Source organism: Sturnira hondurensis, unplaced genomic scaffold (assembly GCF_014824575.4).
Source record: "Sturnira hondurensis isolate 20B ecotype Veracruz unplaced genomic scaffold, ASM1482457v3 Scaffold0007865, whole genome shotgun sequence".
In the NCBI taxonomy this organism is placed as follows: domain Eukaryota; kingdom Metazoa; phylum Chordata; class Mammalia; order Chiroptera; family Phyllostomidae; genus Sturnira; species Sturnira hondurensis.
In genome coordinates, this window is record NW_028080496.1 from 4,578,684 (window position 1) to 4,598,983 (window position 20,300).

The 20,300-nt window shown below is 57.3% G+C and overlaps 1 protein-coding gene across 3 annotated transcripts in view; it reads left to right on the top strand.

Annotated features, from left to right (window-relative positions):
• Window positions 1-20,300, top strand: part of NTRK3 (neurotrophic receptor tyrosine kinase 3) — a 269,649-nt gene that overhangs the window by 60,345 nt on the left and 189,004 nt on the right. For all 3 annotated transcript variants that reach the window (XM_037053666.1, XM_037053667.1, XM_037053668.1), the window contains exon 4: window positions 17,591-17,659. In XM_037053666.1, coding sequence (XP_036909561.1) covers window positions 17,591-17,659 — 69 coding nt within the window. The remainder of the gene's footprint in view (window positions 1-17,590; window positions 17,660-20,300) is intronic.

Sequence of the window (20,300 nt, forward strand, 5' to 3'; positions counted from 1 at the left end):
CAATCCTGCTCGGATGCCCGATCCTCTTCCTATCTTACAAACCACGGCTCTGGGCTCGGAGAGGTCATGCACGCTGTCCAAGGTCACACAGCTGATAAGGATTCCTGTCTATAAATATCTGCTCCAGAATTTGTGTTCTTTATGCTGCATCATGGTGCAAAGGTCACTTTGCCTCTCTGAGGGTGGTCAGGAGCCCAGCTTTCCTGAGGAAAATTGAAAAATTATTTCTTCCTAGNCGTGACCCAGGTGCAGCTGGAATGCTCAGTCTGGTTGGGAAGGTGTGAAAGTCACTTTCTCAGGCCAGCAAAATTGGCATGCTAACGTGCTGGCTGGTGCCGAGCCGTTCCTGAAGGGAGAGTCTTGTTTTCCTGGGATGCAGGGAAGGGCTGAGGAAGGACACGGTCTTGACCTCATCCTTGGAGGAAGACATGCAGCATTACACAGGAAGAGGGAGGAAATCTGTGAACTTGTATGTGGGTGCACACATGTGAACTGTGTGTGCGGGTGTACACATGTGCGTGGGGTGCATGTGTGTGGATTGTGTGCATGGGTGCACACATGTAGACTGTGTGGGTGCGCATGTGTGTACGGGTGCACACATGTTGACTGTGAATAGGTGCACGCCCGTGGACTGTGTGGGTGCACATGTGTGGACTGTATGTGGGTGCGCATGTGTGCGCGGGCACACATGTGTGGACTGTATGCACGTGTGCACACACGTGCATGGGTGTGCGCGTGTGGACTGTGTGTGTGGGTGCATGCATATGCATTCCAAGCAAGCAGGGAACAAGGCCAGAGGAAAAGGGAGAGAAGAAAGACTGATTATTCTCTCTGCCAGGCACTGTCCCAGCAGCAATCCTGCTCGGATGCCCGATCCTCTTCCTATCTTACAAACCAGGGCTCTGGGCTCGGAGAGGTCATGCACGCTGTCCAAGGTCACACAGCTAATGATAAGGATTCCTGTCTATAAATATCTGCTCCAGAATTTGTGTTCTTTATGCTGCATCATGGTGCAAAGGTCACTTTGCCTCTCTGAGGGTGGTCAGGAGCCCAGCTTTCCTGAGGAAAATTGAAAAATTATTTCTTCCTAGTGGGGAAACTGGCATCGAATGACCCTTGTTTTTGCTCACCCCAGCTCTCAGCCTCCCCATGCCAGCCCCTGGGGATTCAGCACCACGGCCAGAGCTCAGGGCGCGCCTGGGCGCAGGAGGCTGTGCGCAGGTTCCCAGAGAGAGGCTCCCAGGCTCTGGCCTGGCCCTCGCCTTCTCTCCAGCATCGTTGCAGCTGCTGCGGCAGACGGGGGGCCTCGAGTGCCGGGTGGCATGCTAGAAGAGCCAGACACTTGTGGCGGGCCAGTGGCCGGCCTTCTGCCTGCCTGCCCAGTGCCGTCCAGACGTAAGCAGGGAAGAGGATGTGAGGAAGGCCTGCCCCTCCGGCCCCCTCTCCTCCCGAGCCCAGTGCAGAGGGATGAGCGCTGGCAGTTATGGCTTCGGTTTCCCGGAACGGGGAGCTGTCTCGGGCCAGGGTGTTGGGAGGGGAGGTGAGCTGGAGTGGCGTTCTTCCCTCTGCGGTCCAGGGCCGCTGTGCCCGTCCCCTCACAGGCCTGTTCCTGCCGGCCGGGTGCCCATGGCAAGTGGACCTGGCATGGGCTTTCTCCCAGGAACAGTCGGAGGGGCCCGGTCCGTGGGAGAAGCAACCGCAGAGCCGGCTGAGTTGAGGTGCGGGTGGGTTTGCCCTTCAGGAGGGTGTGCCTTCCTCATCCCTGGAAGGCTTTCGCCTGCCGGGGTGAAACTGAGTCCTCGCATGGTGTCCAGGACGCCCTCTGGCTTGCGTGTGCACACAGGCACACATGTGGTGGTGAGCTGAGGGTGTGGGTTCTGTGATCACACATCGTGATTCAGGCCCTGTTTTCACCTCACTGGCTTCGTGCCCTTGAACTCGTTACCTAACCTCTAAGCCATGGATTCTTTATCTGTACAATGAGAGCAAATCATAACAATGACATACCCATAAAAGGTTTTCAGGGAGACTCAACGGCCCAAAATGTTCAAAGCATGTAGTGATTAGTTCCTGACAAGTGCCCAATAAATGTTATCTGTTAGCTGTGGTTCTCAGGAAATTGTTTCTGTGTTATAGTTTTCTTCAGTTTAGTCACATGATTAGTGTGAATGGTTCTGGAAAAACCCCCATAGTGGGCAAAAATGATTAGCAAGTTAATTAATTGTTTGCACTTGTATTCAAAGCCCAGGATTTTAAATTAAGCTGAGGTCAGCATAGTCGTGCAGGTGTAAGAAAGAACCTGTGGAGTCCGGCACCCTGTTCAGTGCCGGGTCTGTGAGAGCCAACCCGTTCCGTGGGATTTACCTGCTCGCTTTTGTTGAACAGAGGTGGTGGTCGAAATGCAAGCGATGCCCCTCGGCTCCTTGAGCAGAGCCGTCAGTGGACATGCGGTCACAGATCCCGGTGTGGACAGTCGCTTCGGGGGCACCAGCCTGTGCCTGGCTCTGCGCCCTTTCCTCTCTGTCCCTGCCCCTCGTTTCTCTGACTCTCCGTGCAAAGTGTCTTGTTTCTCTGGCCACTGGATGAGCCACGTGGAACCCAGCGGGGTGGGGGCTGGCGCTGGTTTCCGTGTAGTCGGTGTGAGATGAGACTCTGTGCCCATCATCTCTGCTTGTGTCAGCTCCGCAGGCTCTGCCAGGTCTCCGCGGGAGGGAGGCCTCGGGGACAGGGACGAACACTGCTCTTCCCAAACACTTCCCCAGGCTGTCGGGCAGCAGCATCCAAAAGGCCGTGCGTGGCGTAAATTGCAGAAAACGGTGGTGTGATGACACGGTTTGGTGACTAGATCAAAGCCCCGACTCATGTGGCCAGAAACAGAGAGGCGAGCAGAGACGTGCAATTAAAAGGAGATAAAAGATGGTTTTGGCTGGCCCTGGACGTTAGATGGAGCCGGAGCAGGGTGGGCGGCCGGGCGGCAGGCCCTCCCTCCCAGCGGCTGCAGCTCCTAAGGCCGCCGACAAGGAAAGTGGGAGGAGACGGGAGAGGTGGCAGGGAGTTTCAGCCGTCGCCACGTCACCTGGGCTTTGGGCACAGGGCAGCTCTAGGGTCTGAACTCTGCAGCTGTGTGGAACAAGCTGCAGGGCCAGAGGTCCCCGTGCAGACAGATGCGAACCTGGGGGTAACGTGGGGTCAGGAGGGGCTGGGTCTCCTCGGGGTCGTGGGGTGCTAGGGAGGGTCTGCAGGGCTTCTTGTATCTGTAGCTGGACCTCCTTGCAAATCCCCTCTGACCTGCCTTTTCTCGGGGTTCAGAGTAGCAAGCTGTTTCAGAACGAGGGCAGTGACCCGGGCCGGCTGACATTGTACATCTAGGAGATGTGGCCAAGCACACTGCCCCTGCCCCCGCTCCCACCCCCACCCTGCGGGGCCAGCAAGGCTTCCAGACCACGAGGTGCGCTCCAATTCTGAGCCCCAGGCAGACCTGTTAGAAAGGTCTCGCCCCCCAGATTTTTCCAGAGACACAGTGAGTGGGCAGAGTTCCCTGAAGGAGTGTGACTTACCCACCCCACACCTGGCGCTGCCCGCTGTGGGCTGGGCACTAGATTAGCGTGTGCTCAGTGATGAAGGGGGGTTGCCTTTCCACATGGTCTGGCTGGGGTGATACGAAAACTGAGCAGGCGTGTCCAGCCTGCAGCCATGGCGGCTGTGAGTGCAGCCCAACACGATGTCATATGAGATTTTTTTGTGTGTGTGATGACATGTCTCAGTGTATTTACTGTGTGGCCCAAGACAACTCTTTTTCTTCCAGTGTGGCCCAGAGACGCCAGAAGGTTGGACACCCCTGCTTAGAGCATTTGCTCCTCTCTCTTTTTTTCTGTGTTGTGAACCAACACCTAGAAGCTTGCATGGCACATAGTAGGTGTTCAGTAAAATTATCGTCCAGACGGGGACGCTTTTGAGACTAGAACTGACAGCTAGTAGTCCAGGGTAACAGCGGTGAACCGGGGCTCTTTGGGCAAGGCCGGGTCTGGGCTGACAAGCCCGGCCACCTGTCACTGGGATCTGCTGAGGGAACGAATTAATCTTGCATCCTCGGAGCTCTCTAGAGAAGAGTGGAGTCTTACTGGGCTTTGCCTTCTTTGGTCAAATTACTTCCCTTTATTCTCGGGTGTTTTCAACAAATACACACTGAGCACCTACTATGCACCAGGTTTTCTGCTTGGGTCAGGGGTACAAAGAGACAGAGAAAGGTAGTGATTTCACTCCGAGGGGGCCCACCGACTCACGGGAAGCCAGACCGTGGGGAGACAAATTATTTGACAGCGTGACAAGTGCGAAGCTAGGGGGACGGACAGAGCACTCCAGGGGCTTGTGAGTGGGGAAACCTGTAGTGTGCAGGGGATGGGGAAGAGGCTTCTCAGAGGGAGTCACAGAGGGCGATTAGGGATTCGCTGCAGGCTCACGGAGTGGGAGCTTACTCCAGATCGAGTCAACACCACCACGCTGCTTGGGCGCTGGGCACAGACCCGTGGCTCAGGCAGATGGGCCCTTGATTTCACAGGTCGTGTGGCCTGTTTGCCACCGGACGTAATGTCATGTGACCCCTCAGGGGTGTGATTGTGGGAGGAGCCTGGCGGACAGGCGTGTGCCCCAGACCTGGAGCAGCGTCCTTCCCGGGTGCTGGCCCCAGACATGCACCTCCACCAGGAAGGGGAGGCTGTGCCCCTTTCACCCTGACCTCCTTTCTCTGCCGTTGTTGCCTGGAGGGGCCACAGGAGGGGCCACAGGAGGGGCCACAGGAGGGGGCCAGGGCGGCAGCTGCCCCTGTGTGCAGAGGTGGGAGGTCCAGACCTCTCCCTGGTCCACCTGCAGGTCTCAGGCGGAGGCTGGGAGGGGGCGATCCGCAGACAGAAAGCGGAGCAGGAGCGGGGAGCTGGGGGTGCCTCACGGAGGCCCATCTGCCTCCCCACCCAGCGCTTCTGAATGTAATATTAAAATGTTCCTCATTATTTTCCTTGGATGAGTTTGGTATCCTGATGATATTAATTATTCTTAAAGGTCAATAGCGCTGTTTCGAGTCCCCTTCTGTTCTATCCTGTAATCAATTAATTAATTGGAAACCATTAGCAGCGTCTGCGGAGCACATTGTCTGCTGTGAGTTTTCTCGTTTTGTTGCTCTGGTGACGACAGTGCCCCCTATGTGCCTGTTTGCTCCGGGGAATCTGGGACCGGGAGCCGGGGCCCCACCCTTCCTCCCACCCCCTCCCCCTCGGACTCCCTGCTCAGTTCACATTTGCCCTGGAGGTGATATCTCGTCAGCTTTTTTCTCTGTGTGTCTCTTCTACTGAGTATTTATAGTTCATCTCCACTGAGTGCCTGCCTGTGACAGGCACTGTGTGGGGTGCACGTGCCGCTACTATATTTAATTCTCACCAAGTAAGTGCTCCCATTTCAGAGGAGAGAAGAGTGAGGCTTGGCACGGTGAACTGGGCCGTCCACGAGTTGCAGAGCTAGGAGGTGGCCTGTGAGCCCCTGGGAGCTGTGCACACGGTGGGCTGGTGCTCTGGCTGGCCTGAGAGCACAGACCTGGCTCCTGCAGTTAGGTAGGGCTGCCTCGGAATTCTTACTGCAGACCCCGCTGCCTCGTCATTGGTGCAAGCGCGTGATAGGGAGCCGGGCTCTGTCACCCCATCGCACTTGCCTTTTGCTCACTGTCTCTAAAACCTGAGGTGTGCACACAGGTTCCTCAGCAGCTTGAAGGCAGAGCCTCCCTGAGTGTGCCCAGCTCCCCAGCACAGTGTGGTCACACGAAAATGCCAGCCTCTGGAGACTCAGGGGCAGCTCAGTGCATTTGTTCCAGCTCAGACCTCCTTCCTGCACCCCTTCTGGGGACGGCCCCGGGGCGCTGCGGCCCTGGGCCTGTTAGCCTGTGTGGTTGCACCAGAGCTGCCCTGCCTGCAGCCCGGTCTGCAGCACCTGAGAGGTACAGAGGCCGCCTCTGCCCACTGGCTCCCTGCCCCTCCCTGAGGGTGCCTGACCGTGGGCTGCCATCCTTTCTGGCTTCCTCATGTGATCCCAGGTGGGCCAGGGCACACGGTGGGAAATCCCACCGCAACTTCGCTTTCAGACACTTGGATGCCCAGTCGTCCCAGGCGGAGGTGGGGACAGTCTTCCAAGTTTTGCACGTGAGCCTAGTCACCCAGTTCCTCCCGATCCTTCTAGAGGGAGCTGCGGAGACGCTGTAGCCCGGCTGCTGGGCTCTGTCCCTGGTCAGCAGCTGCTGCCCCAGGGTCACCCACCTAACCCCCTCGCTCCACGATCTCCCCTCTGGAAGGTGGAGATGGTGACGAGGGTGGCCGGTGAACTCTCATGGGCAAAACCCTGAAGGAGAGTGGGCCCAGAGCAGCTCGGTGCAGTGGCCACACTCAGTGTTGCTGCCTCCAGTGCCCTGGTGGCCACCCTACCACGCACGCACGGCGGACCCACTGTGTGCCAGCCACTGGCCACTGGATGTGCACTCATTCATTTTAATCCCTGGAGCTGCTTCATGTGGCCGGTGCTGTTCTATCTCCCGTGGTCAAGATGAGAAGTTGACATCCTGAGAGGGTCAGTACCTGTGTCAGGGAGGGTCCCACAATTTGGAGCGTTGGGGGCAAGAGTCCTGCTCTTTTCCACTAAGCCAGCGGCGCTCCCAGTTGGTCTGCATCAGCCTCTCTGGACAGCGCCTCACAACACAGGGCCTGCACCCGCCCCTGGAGCTTGTGGTTCAGCAGGGCTGGGTGGGGCCCCGAGGACGTGCATTTCTGACGAGTCCCCAGGGACCACCCACCGGCCCTACACGGGATGCAAGTCTTCCACAACTCCTCCTGCCTGGGCTACAAACTCACCTGTGTCCTCATCCCTCACATGGTCTCTGGGATGGTGTCCCCCGGTCAGCCCTCATGGGTGAGGAGGCCTCAGTGCCAGTGGCATTCATTCACGCGTCCTCTTGGGTTCTGCCAGAAGGGAGGCCCACGAAGTCCAGCTGTGGCTCTTCCTCCCCACAGGCTGTGGTCTGGGAAGGGGGAGGGGCGGGGAGGCCTGACCCACTCAGGTTCAAAGGTGCCCAAGGCCCTCAGGCAGCTGTCAGCACAGGCGGCTTGTTCTGCCCTGGCGCCTCCGGAGAGCGGCCTTGGTCACCCTGTTCCTCCCAGGCGATAGCACGGTGCTCTGAACTCTGAGGAAAACGCCTCAGGCTCTGGGCTAAGGTCTCTGCTTCTTGGCTCATCCTCTGGCTCCCAGGGGACCCCCTCCTCGGGCAGCAGGAGTGTGTGCCTCCCAGGCAGGCCGCTCCTCCTTGAGTGTGCCTCTGACCGCTGTGGCTGTGTCCCTGTCTACTCCCCGTTTCTGGCCACCACCCCCCCCTCCAAGCCGTCCCTGAGGCGACTCCTCCGCTCACCAGGCCCCCCAGCCCCAGCGGGGTCACAGTCATTCCTGTGGACGCTCTGGCCTCGTCTCCCTCACCTGCTCCCTTTCCGCTGACCCACGTCCCCTCGAGCAGCCGGCACCTTCCTCCCTGCTCTTTCACTTTCTCTGTTCCAGCCTTCCTCACCTCCAGGCTCACCAGATGTGGGGGTCAGAAGGACCCTCCTTCCTGGTTCCTCCTGGTCCTCCACAGCTGGGAATGCCCAGTGTCAGCCCAGCTGTGTCCCCCGGGGCTCCGGAGGGAGCTCGTGCTTGGGGCAGTTAGCTTTTGGCTAATTTGTCTGAAAAGACCTTCCAAGAGCAAAATCCCCCGGAATGGTCTCCCTAACACTCAAGGTCTGGTGCAAAGCAGGCACCCGAAGTTGCAGAGCTGACTTCAGGCCCTTTCGGGGTCCTTGCTCACAGTGAATGCCCAGAGGCAGGGCGACTCTGACCAGACCTCCGACCCCGGGCCTCAGGGCAGGGGTGCTTGTGCCCTGGGCGGTGGGGTCCGCAGGCTCCGGCCCAGGGTGGGAGGGGTGGGCGGGGTCACTGGGAGCAGCACGTCCCCAGGGCAGTAGAGGCCACCTGTTGTTTCATTAGAATAGGACTCCATGTTACTTTGTTGGACTGAGGTTGGGGATGCTTGAATTTGGGGGGCTGTCAGCTGGGCCTCTGGTGTTCGTCCTGATGGGCTTGGACTTGTCGCAGCTTCTGCTGGCGATGGGCAGGTGAGGGGAGGGGAGCCAGGGCGTGAGGGTACAGGGAGCACCGGGCGCAATGGCGCAGAGACGGGGAAGTGCCTGGCAGTTCCCAGGGTGCAGCCTGCTGGGGGGGAGGATGAAGAGTTGGGGAGGGAGGTGGGTGGTGAGAGACCGTCTGGGAACAGGGGGTTGAGGCCCTCGCACAGAAAGACTTGAACTTCCAGGCTGGGTCTGGGCTCGATTAGGGGGGCCTTGCATTCGGGAACAGTCTAGCATTCTGGAACAGTGCCCAAGCCTGGTCTCCGGCATGTCCTTCCCCGCCCGTCAGCATGTGGCAAGACCTGTCCCCTCTTTCCTTCCTGCCCTGAGCTTCTCCAGCCCAAGAGGACACTGGCGGCCACTCGGTGATGTGGCAGGGGGCATCTGGGGACAGCTGGAGGGATTCCTGCCCATACACAGACCACGTGGCTGCTGGATTCCAGGGCAGACTGGCATCTGGGAGAGGACACCTGCCTTTGCTTTGGGGAGCTTGTAGGGACACTCGCCCATCTGTTGGCGGCTCCTCTCCACCGACGACCGCGGCTCTCGCAGATGGTCTAGGGCTGCTCTGCGCTCTCGGAGCCCTGGCCTCCCGTGGCCAGTGAGCACGTGGCCCGCGGCCAGTGCAAACCATGGGCTGTGAGGGCAGCGCACACATGGGCTTCAGGGACACGGTTCCAAAAAAAAAAAAAACACACACACGAAAAAGTATCTCATGAGCACTGTTTCTATGGACCACTTGTGGAGCTGATGATATTTTGGATGTATTGGGTTAAGTAAAATATATGAATCAACTAGTTTCGCCTCTTTCATTCCACCTTTTAAAGTGCACCTCCCAGACAGTTCTGTGGCTCACTTTAGATTTCTATTGGCAAGACCGGAGATTGGCAGGCTTTTGTGTTTCCTGTAAAGGGCCGAATACTAAATATTTCAGGCTTCATGGGCCATTTGGTGTCTGTTGCAAGTACGCAGCTCTGCCTCTCTCATACAGAGGCGACCTGCGTTCGTTTTCTATTGCTGCTGTACCTGATGACCACGAAGTGTGTGGCTTAAAAGTGCAAACTCATCGTCTCACACTTGTGTGGGTGAGACGCCCAACATGGGCCCCGCTGGGCTGTGATCGGGTGTCGGCAGGGCTGTGTTCCTTCTGGAGGCCCCTGGAGGTCCGGTTCCCTTGCTTTCCCAGCTCGTTCGGGCTGTGGTCCCCTCTTCCGCCTTCAAGACCAGCAGCACAGTGCATCTCGGTCTCTCCTCTTTTGGTCTGTTTCCCTTGTCGACTTTTAAGGACCTTTGCGATCACACTGGGGCCACGGGATGACGAAGGACCACTTACTTCCCCGTCTCGAGGTCCCTTCTTCGAATCGCACCCTCAGAGCCCCTTTTGCCGTGGAAGCTGAGGTGGTCACAGGTCCCGTGACTAGGGGGTGGGCGTCTTTGGTGGACGGGTACTCCGCCTGCCGCATGGGCCCAGGCAACACGTACAGGAAGGCTCGGGAGCCCTTGGACTCACTAGATTCCTGGTTTATTACAAAGGATGTTAGAGGATACGAGTCAATAGCCACATCCAGAGACGCACGGGGCCAGGTCTTGAATGAAGGAGTTTTTGTCCCTGTGGAGTTTCGGGCCCGGCTCTGTGGCACCTGGAAGCACTTAGCTTCCTCACTCTGCAAGGTCTTCAAGCCCCTCTTTCAGGGTTTCCCGGAGGGGGGGCGGTGCTTGCCAACGTAGGCGTGATGGATTAGATCGCTGGCCACTGGCAGCTGGTTCAGCCTCTAGCCCCTCACGCCTTCTCAGAGGGTGGGGCTATAAATTCCACCCTCCACTCATAGTTTTCCTGGCAACCACCCCCCATCTTTTGGGGATTTCCAAAAGTCACCTCATTCTCTGAAGCGATTTCAGGAACTGGGGACAAGTAGACCAACATTAAACCAAAAGACGCCTGATTACCGTTATCGCTCAGGAAACTGCCGAGGGCTCCTGGGAGCCACGCGCCAGGAACCATGGACACAGACCAAACGTGCGTTTCTTTTCATTTTTCAAACATACGTGTCTTTTCCCATCCTATTTTTATTACATCCTCTTTGGGTGGAATTTCAGAACACTTTAAATTTCACTTATAATTTAGTAATCTGTAAAATATATTTTTTGATGTACTACCCTGCAATTTTGTTTTTAAAAATTTTTTTAAATGGACTATATCGGGGTGATGTTGGTTCATAACGGTGTAAGGTTTCAGGGGTACACCTCTTCAGTGCATCAGCTGTATGTTGTATTGTGGGTTCACCACCCCCAGTGTCAATGAGTATGTCTTATCACAACTGTCACTTCTCTGTGTCCTGTGGGCGACATCTTTGCTGGACTCTTCGGAGCAAGGCTTCCGGGGTCTGGCAGGTTTGAGAGGCGCGGGAGTCCCTTTTCTCAGTCAAGTCTCTGGGAAGTTGCGTCGTTCAACCATGTTTACCTGTGTGCAGTTCCACACCCTTCAAGCAGCGTGGGTTTTGTTTTTCTCTTTCGGGACCCACTGACACCCTGCTGACCTCGGGTGCCCAAGAACTCAGCCTGGGAAGCCCTGGCTCGGCCCAACCCCGGGGCCCGGGAGGAAAGCCGCCTCCAGTCTCCCGACCGAAGGTCAAGACACCAGTCACGCCACTTGAGATTTGATTAGAGAAAGCATTTTGGCTTCATTAAAGTTCATTAAATGAGCCATCCAGTGTAATTTAGCTGAATAAGAATGGCTTTAACCCCCACCCACTCTTACAGCAATGTAATTTAGGGAAAAGCAAACATGTCTGTGATGTAGGAAAGTATTTTCATCCTTCAGGAGGAACGTGGCAGGGCCTGGGCTTTCAGGGGCTGGTTCGTAGGGCGTGCTTGGTGGCCGGCAGCAGGCCTTGGTGACGACTGTGCACCGGGCTCCCCTCTTCTCACCAGGACATCCTGAGGCGTGAGTGGCAGCCCCCTTCAGCTCCTCACGGTGGGCTACGGCCAAGTCGGCTGTGGGCTGACCGCACAGAGCACAAGGTCAAGACTGATGAGGTGTGCGTGGCCCGTGGAGGAGTGGGCAGCATTCTGACAGCGGTTCACTCCTTGGTAGCAGGCTCTCTGTGGGGCTAGTGCTGCACCAGGTGTGGTGGTGGTGGTGGGGGGGGTGGTTGGCTGTCTCCCAGGAGGCCCCGGAGATGCTTCTTCCATGGGGAGATCCAGAAGACGACAGACAGGCTGCTGAGGGGCTATGGCACCCTAAGGAAAGAAGGCTCATGCCTTTCAAAAAGCTGGATGAAGGGGGCAAGGTTTCCATCGTGGGGACTGCAGCCCCACACCACAGCCCTGGGGTGCCTGGGAGGCCAGGTGGGGTGCGCCCTGGCTGCTTTCCGGGCAGCTGTGCTTGGTGCTCTGAGCCCACACTCGGCCCAGGAGAGTGCTTTTTGCGAGCAGCAGAGGGAACACTGTAGAAGCCAGGGACCGTGGTGTTCACCTTCGGGGATGCAGGCAGAAAAGACTGTGGTTCTGGAGGAGAATGGGGCGTGATGGGGGGAGCTGCCCAAGTGGACAGAGAGCAGACTGCGGGGGCTTAGTGGCTGGAAGCTACAGTGACCGGGCACAGACAGAGGGGAGTGACCGAGACTCATATGTGATGCTTTCAGGGTTCACAGTTGGGCATTAATTTGACTGTCAGGGCCTCGGGACGAATGGGAGGGGGCAGCCGAGAACAGATGCATTAGTTTGAGCTGCTGTAACAAAGTACCATGGACTTTCCCCTCAGTCCCGGAGGTTAGAAGTCCAAGGTCAAGGTGTGGGCAGGGCTGGTTTCTCCCGAGGCCCGTGTCCTTGGCTTTTAGATGGCATCTGCTCTGCCATCTTCACACAGTCACTCCTCTGGGTGTGTCTGTGTCTGAATCTCTTCTTATGAGGACACCAGTCATATTGGGTGAGGGCTCACCCCCATGACCTCATTTTACGTTAATTACCACTTAAGGGCTTTCTCTTCAAACACGGTCATGTTCTGAGGTTCTGTGGGTTAGGGCTTTAACACAGGAATTTTGGGAGGCACAATTCTGTCCACAACCGAAGATGAAACCAAAGTGGGGTGGGGGTGGGCACGGAGGAGGGGCGGGGGAGGGGAGTGAGGACGGGCAGGGAGGTGGGAGCAGAGCAGAGCGGAGCTGACAGGGTCCCGGGCGCAGATGCGAGCGGTGGGGGGCAGGGCAGTCCAGTTTAACAGCACAGGAATGGTGGGGCACCTCTGCACTAGGACCCGAAGGATCCTGAGACAAAACTGGCCACGGGGCTGCCTCTGCCAGGAGATGAGGAGGCATTTCCAGATGTCAGCCTCGCCGTTGGGCCCGGAAATCCACAAAGCCTTCGCTTTTGGAAGAATCCACCAGGTTTGGGTCACTTTGTAGGTGGGGCTTAGTGTTCTCTTCTCAGCTCTCAGCCCCGAAGGGCAACAGAAGAATGCATCAGGTTGGCTTCTGCTGGCAACAGGGTCCCCCTCGAGTGACCCTCTTGTTGGCCAGCAGGGACCCGAGGGCAGAGGTGACATCCTTCCCGGTTGTGGGGCCACTTACCCTGCTTCGGGTTTGGCCTGGGGGATCCCTGCTCTCTGCTCCGTGCGGGGCTAAGCAGGAGGGGCCCCCTTGGCTTTCTCCGGCGTTAGGGCCAGAGTCGGGCCGTGTGCGTGTCAGGCTCTGTTTCCACAGCGCCCAGGAGCTGTGTCGTCATCGTTCGTTGCTCTGGCCCCGGAGTCTGGGCTGTGACAGAGCTGGCAGTGCAAGACAGAATTAATGGCTTTGTTTGGTCGTCTCAGATGAGCGATGCGGGGGCAATGTCATGGAGCTTGATTTTGGGAAATGTTTGATGCGTCATCTTGTAACATCTTGCTCACCCGATTAATTCCAGTGGTCAGGTGGCTTGGAGACTGTGCATTGACCCAAGCAAAACATGAGGGGCAGAGATAATGGATCTGTGAGGGAGGGGGCTCCCGTGGAGGCTGCTGTGGGCCCAGAGGCAGGATGGTTCTTAATTAAACTCTGTTCTGATAAGCAGAGTAAGCGGCCCATCAATAATAACCCATGACAGGCNTGTAACATCTTGCTCACCCGATTAATTCCAGTGGTCAGGTGGCTTGGAGACTGTGCATTGACCCAAGCAAAACATGAGGGACAGAGATAATGGATCTGTGAGGGAGGGGGCTCCCGTGGAGGCTGCTGTGGGCCCAGAGGCAGGATGGTTCTTAATTAAACTCTGTTCTGATAAGCAGAGTAAGCGGCCCATCAATAATAACCCATGACAGGCGAATACAGGTGAGGCACCAGTTGGAAGAAAAGCCAGGGACAGTGAGTTCCTCGTGGGTGGCGAGTCTGCTGGAGCCCGTGCCTCAGCCTCCCTGCTTGCCCTGCACCGGGAGCGTTTATGAGTGCCGGTGGGGACAGGGAGGCCCAAGGCAAGCTCGACTTGTCCTGTGTGCATCCGGAACTGGGTGCAGTTGCAGCTGCATGGCTGGTGTGTTCTGCCCCCTCGCGCCTTGCACCTGTAGTGTTGCAATGGAAGGGCCTCCTTTCTGTCTATGGGCCCACGCACTGGGTGGTGCGGGTGCACCTGGGAGTTTACCTGTGTATCTGAAGCAGTGTTCCTGGGGTGTGGCTTGTTACTTGTGGCGAGTCTTTGTATTAAGACCACTCAGAGCCATTCAGCTTCGAACAGCAACCTCTGAGCCCCCCATTTCCTCCTCTGGAGCCTGGAGATGGTAATACCCATCTAGCGTGGTGGCGGTAAATGTGAAATGAAGTCAGGAATGTGGAGAGCGCTGCAGGGTTCCTGGTCGTGTGAGTGGGCAGGGCGGGGAGGGCTTGGCCTGAGGGAGGAGTCAGAGGGCCCTGCTCTCCCACGGGAGCTGCAGGGATTGGTGGATTGGTGCGCAGGTGGAGAGCGCATGCGCACACAGAACCCGGGCTGCTGCCGCGTCTCCTCCATCTCAGCCAGGAGCAGAGGAACCCTAGGGGCCCTTTCTCCTCCGAAGCTGAGACACCCCTGGGAGAGCCGGAGCCCACCTCTGGTGTCCCAGCCCCCGCCCTTCTCTATCTTGTGAGATCATGCTGTTTCTCATTCTTTATTTGCCCAGAATGCCTGTTATTTTCTTTCTTTCAGAATCCAATTTTCTCGTGACATTTATGCCAAATGTAGCAAAACATGACCTTTGTGAAAGGACATTGCTAGCAGCCCGCCCCTGCTTTGGGTCCCCTGACGGGTCCTCCCTGGCGAGGGGCAAGGGTTCCCACCTCACCGGGGCCACTGTGGTCTCGTGCCTGTGCCTCCATCCGTCTCCGCCCCCACTTTTCTTCCCAGGGCGCAGCGATCAGGCCTGGGGCTGACCTCACTGGCCGCGGCTGCTCAGCCCCTGGACCTGGGCTTTGGTTTGGGCCGCCGGCCCTGCCTGGCTGGTGATGCGGCTCGATGCCGTTGTCGGGGACAGGAAACCAGGAACGGCGACCCAAAGCCAAACCCTTCTACTGGCTGCGTCCCTCCCATTGACTGGGACACCACCAAGGCCAGTGGTGATGAGTCTCACAGTGATGGGGACTCCCTTCACCCTAAGGCCCCAGCTCCGGTATGTGGTTCAGGGTATGTGGCTCCTGACTCAGTGGGGCTATGCTTCTGCTCCCCCCGCTCCACCTGCTCAAGTAGGAGGGGCCCTGTGGGAGCTGGTCCCCAATGGGGCCCCCAGGGGTCATCCTGCCTGTGTTTCATCACTCCTCCCTCCTGTCAGTGGGGTATGAGGCTCTTGGCAGGAGTGAGACAGGCGTCGCTGGGGCTTTGTGAAGCTGAGTCTGCAGATGGGTTAAGGCTTAGGTGCCGTCACTCCCACCAGGAGTTCGTGAGGGTTTGTGGAGTACGGGGACTTCCCTGGAGAGAGCTGTGTGGCCTTAAGGATTCTGAGAGGAGGGTGTGCTGACTGCAGGGCAGAGGTCAGAGCAGTAAACGTCGGGGGTGCCTGTCTGCTGTCCCTCCCCTTCTCAAGCAGTCCCCTGCTCCGTACAGGGGGGGCCGCCTCTCTGCACAGTTTGTGGGCTGTTGCCAAAGATGGGGCTGCCTCAGGAGAGAAGGGGAGCCTGTCCCTCAGGCTGTTCTTGGCATCGGCAGTCTGTTCCTGCAACGCTCTGTGATACCCTGCGATCTCACCCCGCTCCACGTCTCCCACAAGCCCCAGCCCCTGTGTCTCACCACAGACATACCCAGCAGGCACCACACACAGCATCCTCGAGGGGGAGGCTCTTGATTCCCCCCTTGCCACCTCCCCCCACAAATGGGACCTTTGGCAGCATCCTCATCTCACTAAATGACATCGCTACTCGACTGGCTGCTCTGGTCTCTCTCCTCGCTGTGCCGGACCCAGTCCAGTAGGAAGCCCCCGGCTCTACCTCCAGCACCTGAGTCTGTCCCCTTAATTACCTCGACCCCCTCCCCTTGCCCTGAGTATCCCGGCAGCCTCCTGCATGGTCTGCCACCATCTAGCACTGTCCTCCAGCCCTTGGGAATGGCAGTCACGTTACGCCCTTCCCTCCAGGGGACCGTCCGTCACCTTCCCGTTGCTCCTTAAAATAAAGAAGCCCAAACCCCTACTGTGGCCAGCAAGGTGAGGGTGGCACAGCCCCTTCTCTTCCTTCCCAGACCACGCTCCCTGGCTGCCTTCTGCCCCCACCCCTGCACCCCGTCCCTCTCAGGCCTTTGCACATGCTACTCCCACTTCCTAGAGCACCCCACCCCACCCCGGTGTGGCTCATTTTCTCTTCTTGTCCTGCTGCCAGGTGACCTCTTGCAGGGCTCTGTTCCAGGCCCCTGGCTCAGGCAACCAGCCTCCCTCCAGCGTCGGTTACCTGCATCTCTCTGCCTATGCGCTCCTCTGCTCCTCACAACTGCCGTTCTCTTGGGTTTTCACTTGCAGCTCGAACATAAGTTCCAGAGGGGTCTTACCAGTTGTCCAGTCCCCTCACCCCTCCGTACTTGTCTGTATTTGTCTCGTCACAAAGAGCCGTTGCAGAAGCCGTTTCAGTGTGGACGCACCTGTATGCGTAGGAGCATCAGGGTGTGAGTGGGGGCAAAGGTCTCTGCTTGCATCACCGCCGGCTTGTCCCACAGACACAGATCCCTCCCTGTGCGTGTGCGTGTGTGTGCGTGTGTGCGCACATGTCCGCCTAGGTGGGGTTCTGACCGCCACCCTCTCTGTCATCCGGAGTTGGGAGCACTGTTCCTGGGGGGCCACCTCAGTCCCAGCAGTGCCTTTGAAAGCTGTGAGCGCATCAAAAGTTCCTTGTGGAGCCTGGCGGAGATAATAACCGTGGGCGTGTTTCTTCGTTTGTTTGGAAGACTAATGGCCCCTCCTTTCCCCTGTACATCCTAATGAGAACAATTAAGTGGCCATTAGGGGGAGAAAAGAAGTGTGAACGGAAGGCTGACGTCTTAATCACTGACGGGCATCTCTGCTAGGGGAAGGGAAGGCAGGTGCGGGTGCAGAGTTTTTTCCGACTGGTGCGAACGCTAGGAATGCTTGTTGCTAAAGCCTTTGCTGGGCAGCTAGGCTGGTCAGAGCATCATCGTGATACCCCATGATTGCAGGTTCGAAACCCGGTCAGGGCACGTACAAGAATTCACCCATGAATGCATAAGTAAGTGGAACAACAAATCGATGTTCCTCCCTCTCTTTCTTTCCCTTCCCCTCTCTCTCTCTCTCTCTCTCAAATCAATCCATGAAAGAATTTGAAAAAAAGAGGACTTGTTGGTCATAGGGTGCATAGTTTCAGCAATGGAAGAGGAATGAGTCCCAGTGATCTGTATAGTACAGCGCAGCGAGCGCACAGTCAGCAGCACTGTCTTATATGCTCCACGGTTTGTTAAGAGGGATATCTTACGTTGAGAGATGTTTGTATCATATAACAAGAGAGCGGGGAGGAGCCTTGGTCCAAGGTGATAGTTCCGCGGATGGCGTTGGTGCTGGTCTCGTGAACGCACACACATCTTCAGACTCATCAAGATGCACGCGCTAACTACACATGGGGTTTGGAGGCCGACTGCACCTCCCGGGGGGGTGATAATGCAGCCGTGTGCCGGCTCGTGCCTCCTGAGCTCTGTGCCCCCCTTGGAAGGCAGCTTCCAGAAGGCTCCCTGACCTTTGGTGGTGGAGAGTGGATATATATTTTTTAATTTGTAAACCTTGTCCCTTCGGAAGGCTGCAGGATCCTCTCCAGAATCCTCTCCTTGACCCGTGGCAGATGGATGGGCCGCAGAACGGAGCAAAGGAGAAGGAGGACAGTGAAGCCAGGCCCCGGGAAGTGACCCAGCCTGCTCCCGAGAGCGTGGTCTGTGCCAGCTTTGCCCTTTAATCCCCCCTCCTTTTCTTGTCGCTCCTGCAGAAACCTGTCGAGTAACCGGCTCACCACACTCTCGTGGCAGCTCTTCCAGACACTGAGTCTTCGGGAATTGTAAGTGCGGTTTCGGGGACTGTCCAAGTTAGTGTGGGGCTGGGGTGGTGGAGGTTTGTAGCTGGGAGAGTGTCATGCCACAGGGCCCCTGGGTCTGGGCGTCCCCTGAAGGGGCTGCTTGGGCTGGATGACAGGGGGTGTACCATGTGCAGCAAGAACGAGCCACCCCATTGTGGGATTTCCGACCCCCCCTTTCTGGTCACAGTGCAGCTCAGAGGACAGGACTGTCACCCCTGAGCAGGGCCAAGCTGTGTCTCCTCTATCTAGGTAATTAGCAGTAGTTGATATTTGTGAGAGCGAAGGGCATTTATTGACTCCTGATAAATAGCGTTTGCCCTGCCTGACCTCGTGGGTGACCAGGTGTGCTTGCACTTATGTGATGGTAGATTCACCAGCACAGCATCACAGGAGGTTGGTGTCACTGTGCTGCTGTAGTCCAAGGTGTCCCTGCATCTGCAGGTGAGGGCTCCGAGCCCCCGAAATCTCCCGAGATGCAGCCAAGGCCGCAGTGCCGGGGCCTGGCAGAGCCCGCTCTCGGACCCAGGCCTCTGACCGCAGCCTGCACGCCTTCCCCACTTCTCACGACCTCTGTTGGCCTTCCTGGCCTGAGCCTGGGCATTTGGAGGGGCGCAGGCCACGCACTTACTCAATCTGCCTGTGGCCTGTTTAGTCTTGCTGCATTTCTAGGTTGATCTGTCCACTCCTGCCCCCAGCCAAACACATGTTGGATGGATGAGTGAAAATCTGTGAGCACGGGTGGAAAAAATTACTCATGTTGGTGTGTGAGTCAGTGGGGTCACCTCTGGGCATGAGGGACAGCTTGTCATGTGGAGGGAATAAGTCAAAGAATGAACTGAAAAGGAGCTGGGTGTGGATGGACGTGGGAGTCGGGGCTCCGGGGACGCTGCTCCCATGCGCCCTTTTGCTTGGAGATGCAGATCCAGGTTCGCTCCCTGCAGGTTGCCTCACTGTCTTTAGCTGGGGCAGTGGCCTTTATCTGCCCACACTGTTGGCCTTTTCGTGGTGTCCCCCCACCTGGTGAGACCCTCCAGCGGTCGGGAGGGGTGACACCTACAACCAGCGCCCCGATAGCCAATTGTACCACGATGGCCCTGTGGACCCTACTCAGCCTCGCGGACATGCGTGCCCTTGTGATGCTCACACAGGCCAACCCGTGGACGGGAAGTACAGGGATCATTGAGTGGACAGTGTGGGGAGTTCAGGACCGCTCGGCTGTGGGCGCTTCCCCCTTGCGCGTTCTGCCCTCTGACCAGGCCCCACTCTGGTGCGAGCATGGCCGGCAAGCGATCGGAGCTGCTTAGTCACATCCGGCTGCCATCCAGAGGGACACCAACAAAAACCCTTCCCCAAGCTTGTGAAAGGGGAATACAGACGTGTTTCTTTAAAAAACGCTGAAAAGCTAGACAATGTCGCAGACATCTGACTGTTGAACGGGTACCCTAGACGGGTTGTACTCATTTCCGTCTTTGTAGGTAGAAAAGACCTTAGGGGTGAATCAGCCAGACTGCAATCATGCCAGCACTATTTCTCAGATCTTCCTCTGTGCCAGGCGCTGTGCCAAACAGTCTGTAGAGTTATATATGTTGCCTGCTTCAGTCCTTATGGCAATTCTATAGGTAGGGATTACTACTGTCATTTCATATTCAGGGACACTGAGATGCTTAGCAAGGTTAAGCCTCTGAGTTAAGGCCACCTGCTGCACTAATCAGGCGTTAGCATGCGGGCTCAAGGCCTTGACCACTGTGCTCAGCTATCTCCTGACTTTTCCAGTCTGTTTCCGGTTCAAGGGTCTGTTGTACGGTAACTTTCAAAACGTGAGCGATTGCAGTTTTCCCCTGCGTTGCTCTAGGACTGATCGGGGACCCTGACACAAGGGAGCTAACTGGGGACTCTCTTTTTTGGGACCCTGGGCATCCAGCTCCCCTGGAGCACCTGCAGGGGACGGTGTCTCCCCGGGGGACCCCCGGGGGCTGCAGGTGGCTCGGTTACTCAGAAAGCATTCGGTGTTCCCTACCAAGAGCCACTGCAGGTGAGGTCAGTGGTGCGCTGCCCTGGTGGCCCGTTGCATGGAGTTTTAGAAAAAGATGTTGCAAGGACACGTATTGAAAGAAGATGCCACGTCTCTCTCAGAGGATCCTGGGATTCTGCATTTATCTTCGCCTGCAATCGATGGACCAGTGAGCCGGATGTGACTTACGGGGGAATGAAGACGCGCCCTCCGGAGTGAGTCGGCGTGTGAGCCGCCACGTCCACGGAGCATTTAATTTCTGTCGTGTGGTTAAAGAAGAAGGATGTTACGCTGGAAGATAAAGAAGCCCCCTCTAAGGGGCCGTCGCCCCTGGGAGGGGTCTGTGTGTTGAGGGAGAATTGAATGGTGCGAGTGGAAAATTTGTCGTTTGGCTGGAGGGGCCCGTGTGCTGGCTCTTCGCTGTGGCCATGATTAAAATCCAAACAATCTCAGTCCCTGGCAAATGGAAGAGGGGGCAGTGTTTTCTTGTCCGGCTTCCTGATTAGTCCACATGGCGCCATCTGCCACGAGCCATCCAGACCGCCTGGGTCTGCCTGGCGGAGCCTGCGGGCTGGGGTGTGGGAACGGGTCGGGTATTTCCAGGAAGGACGG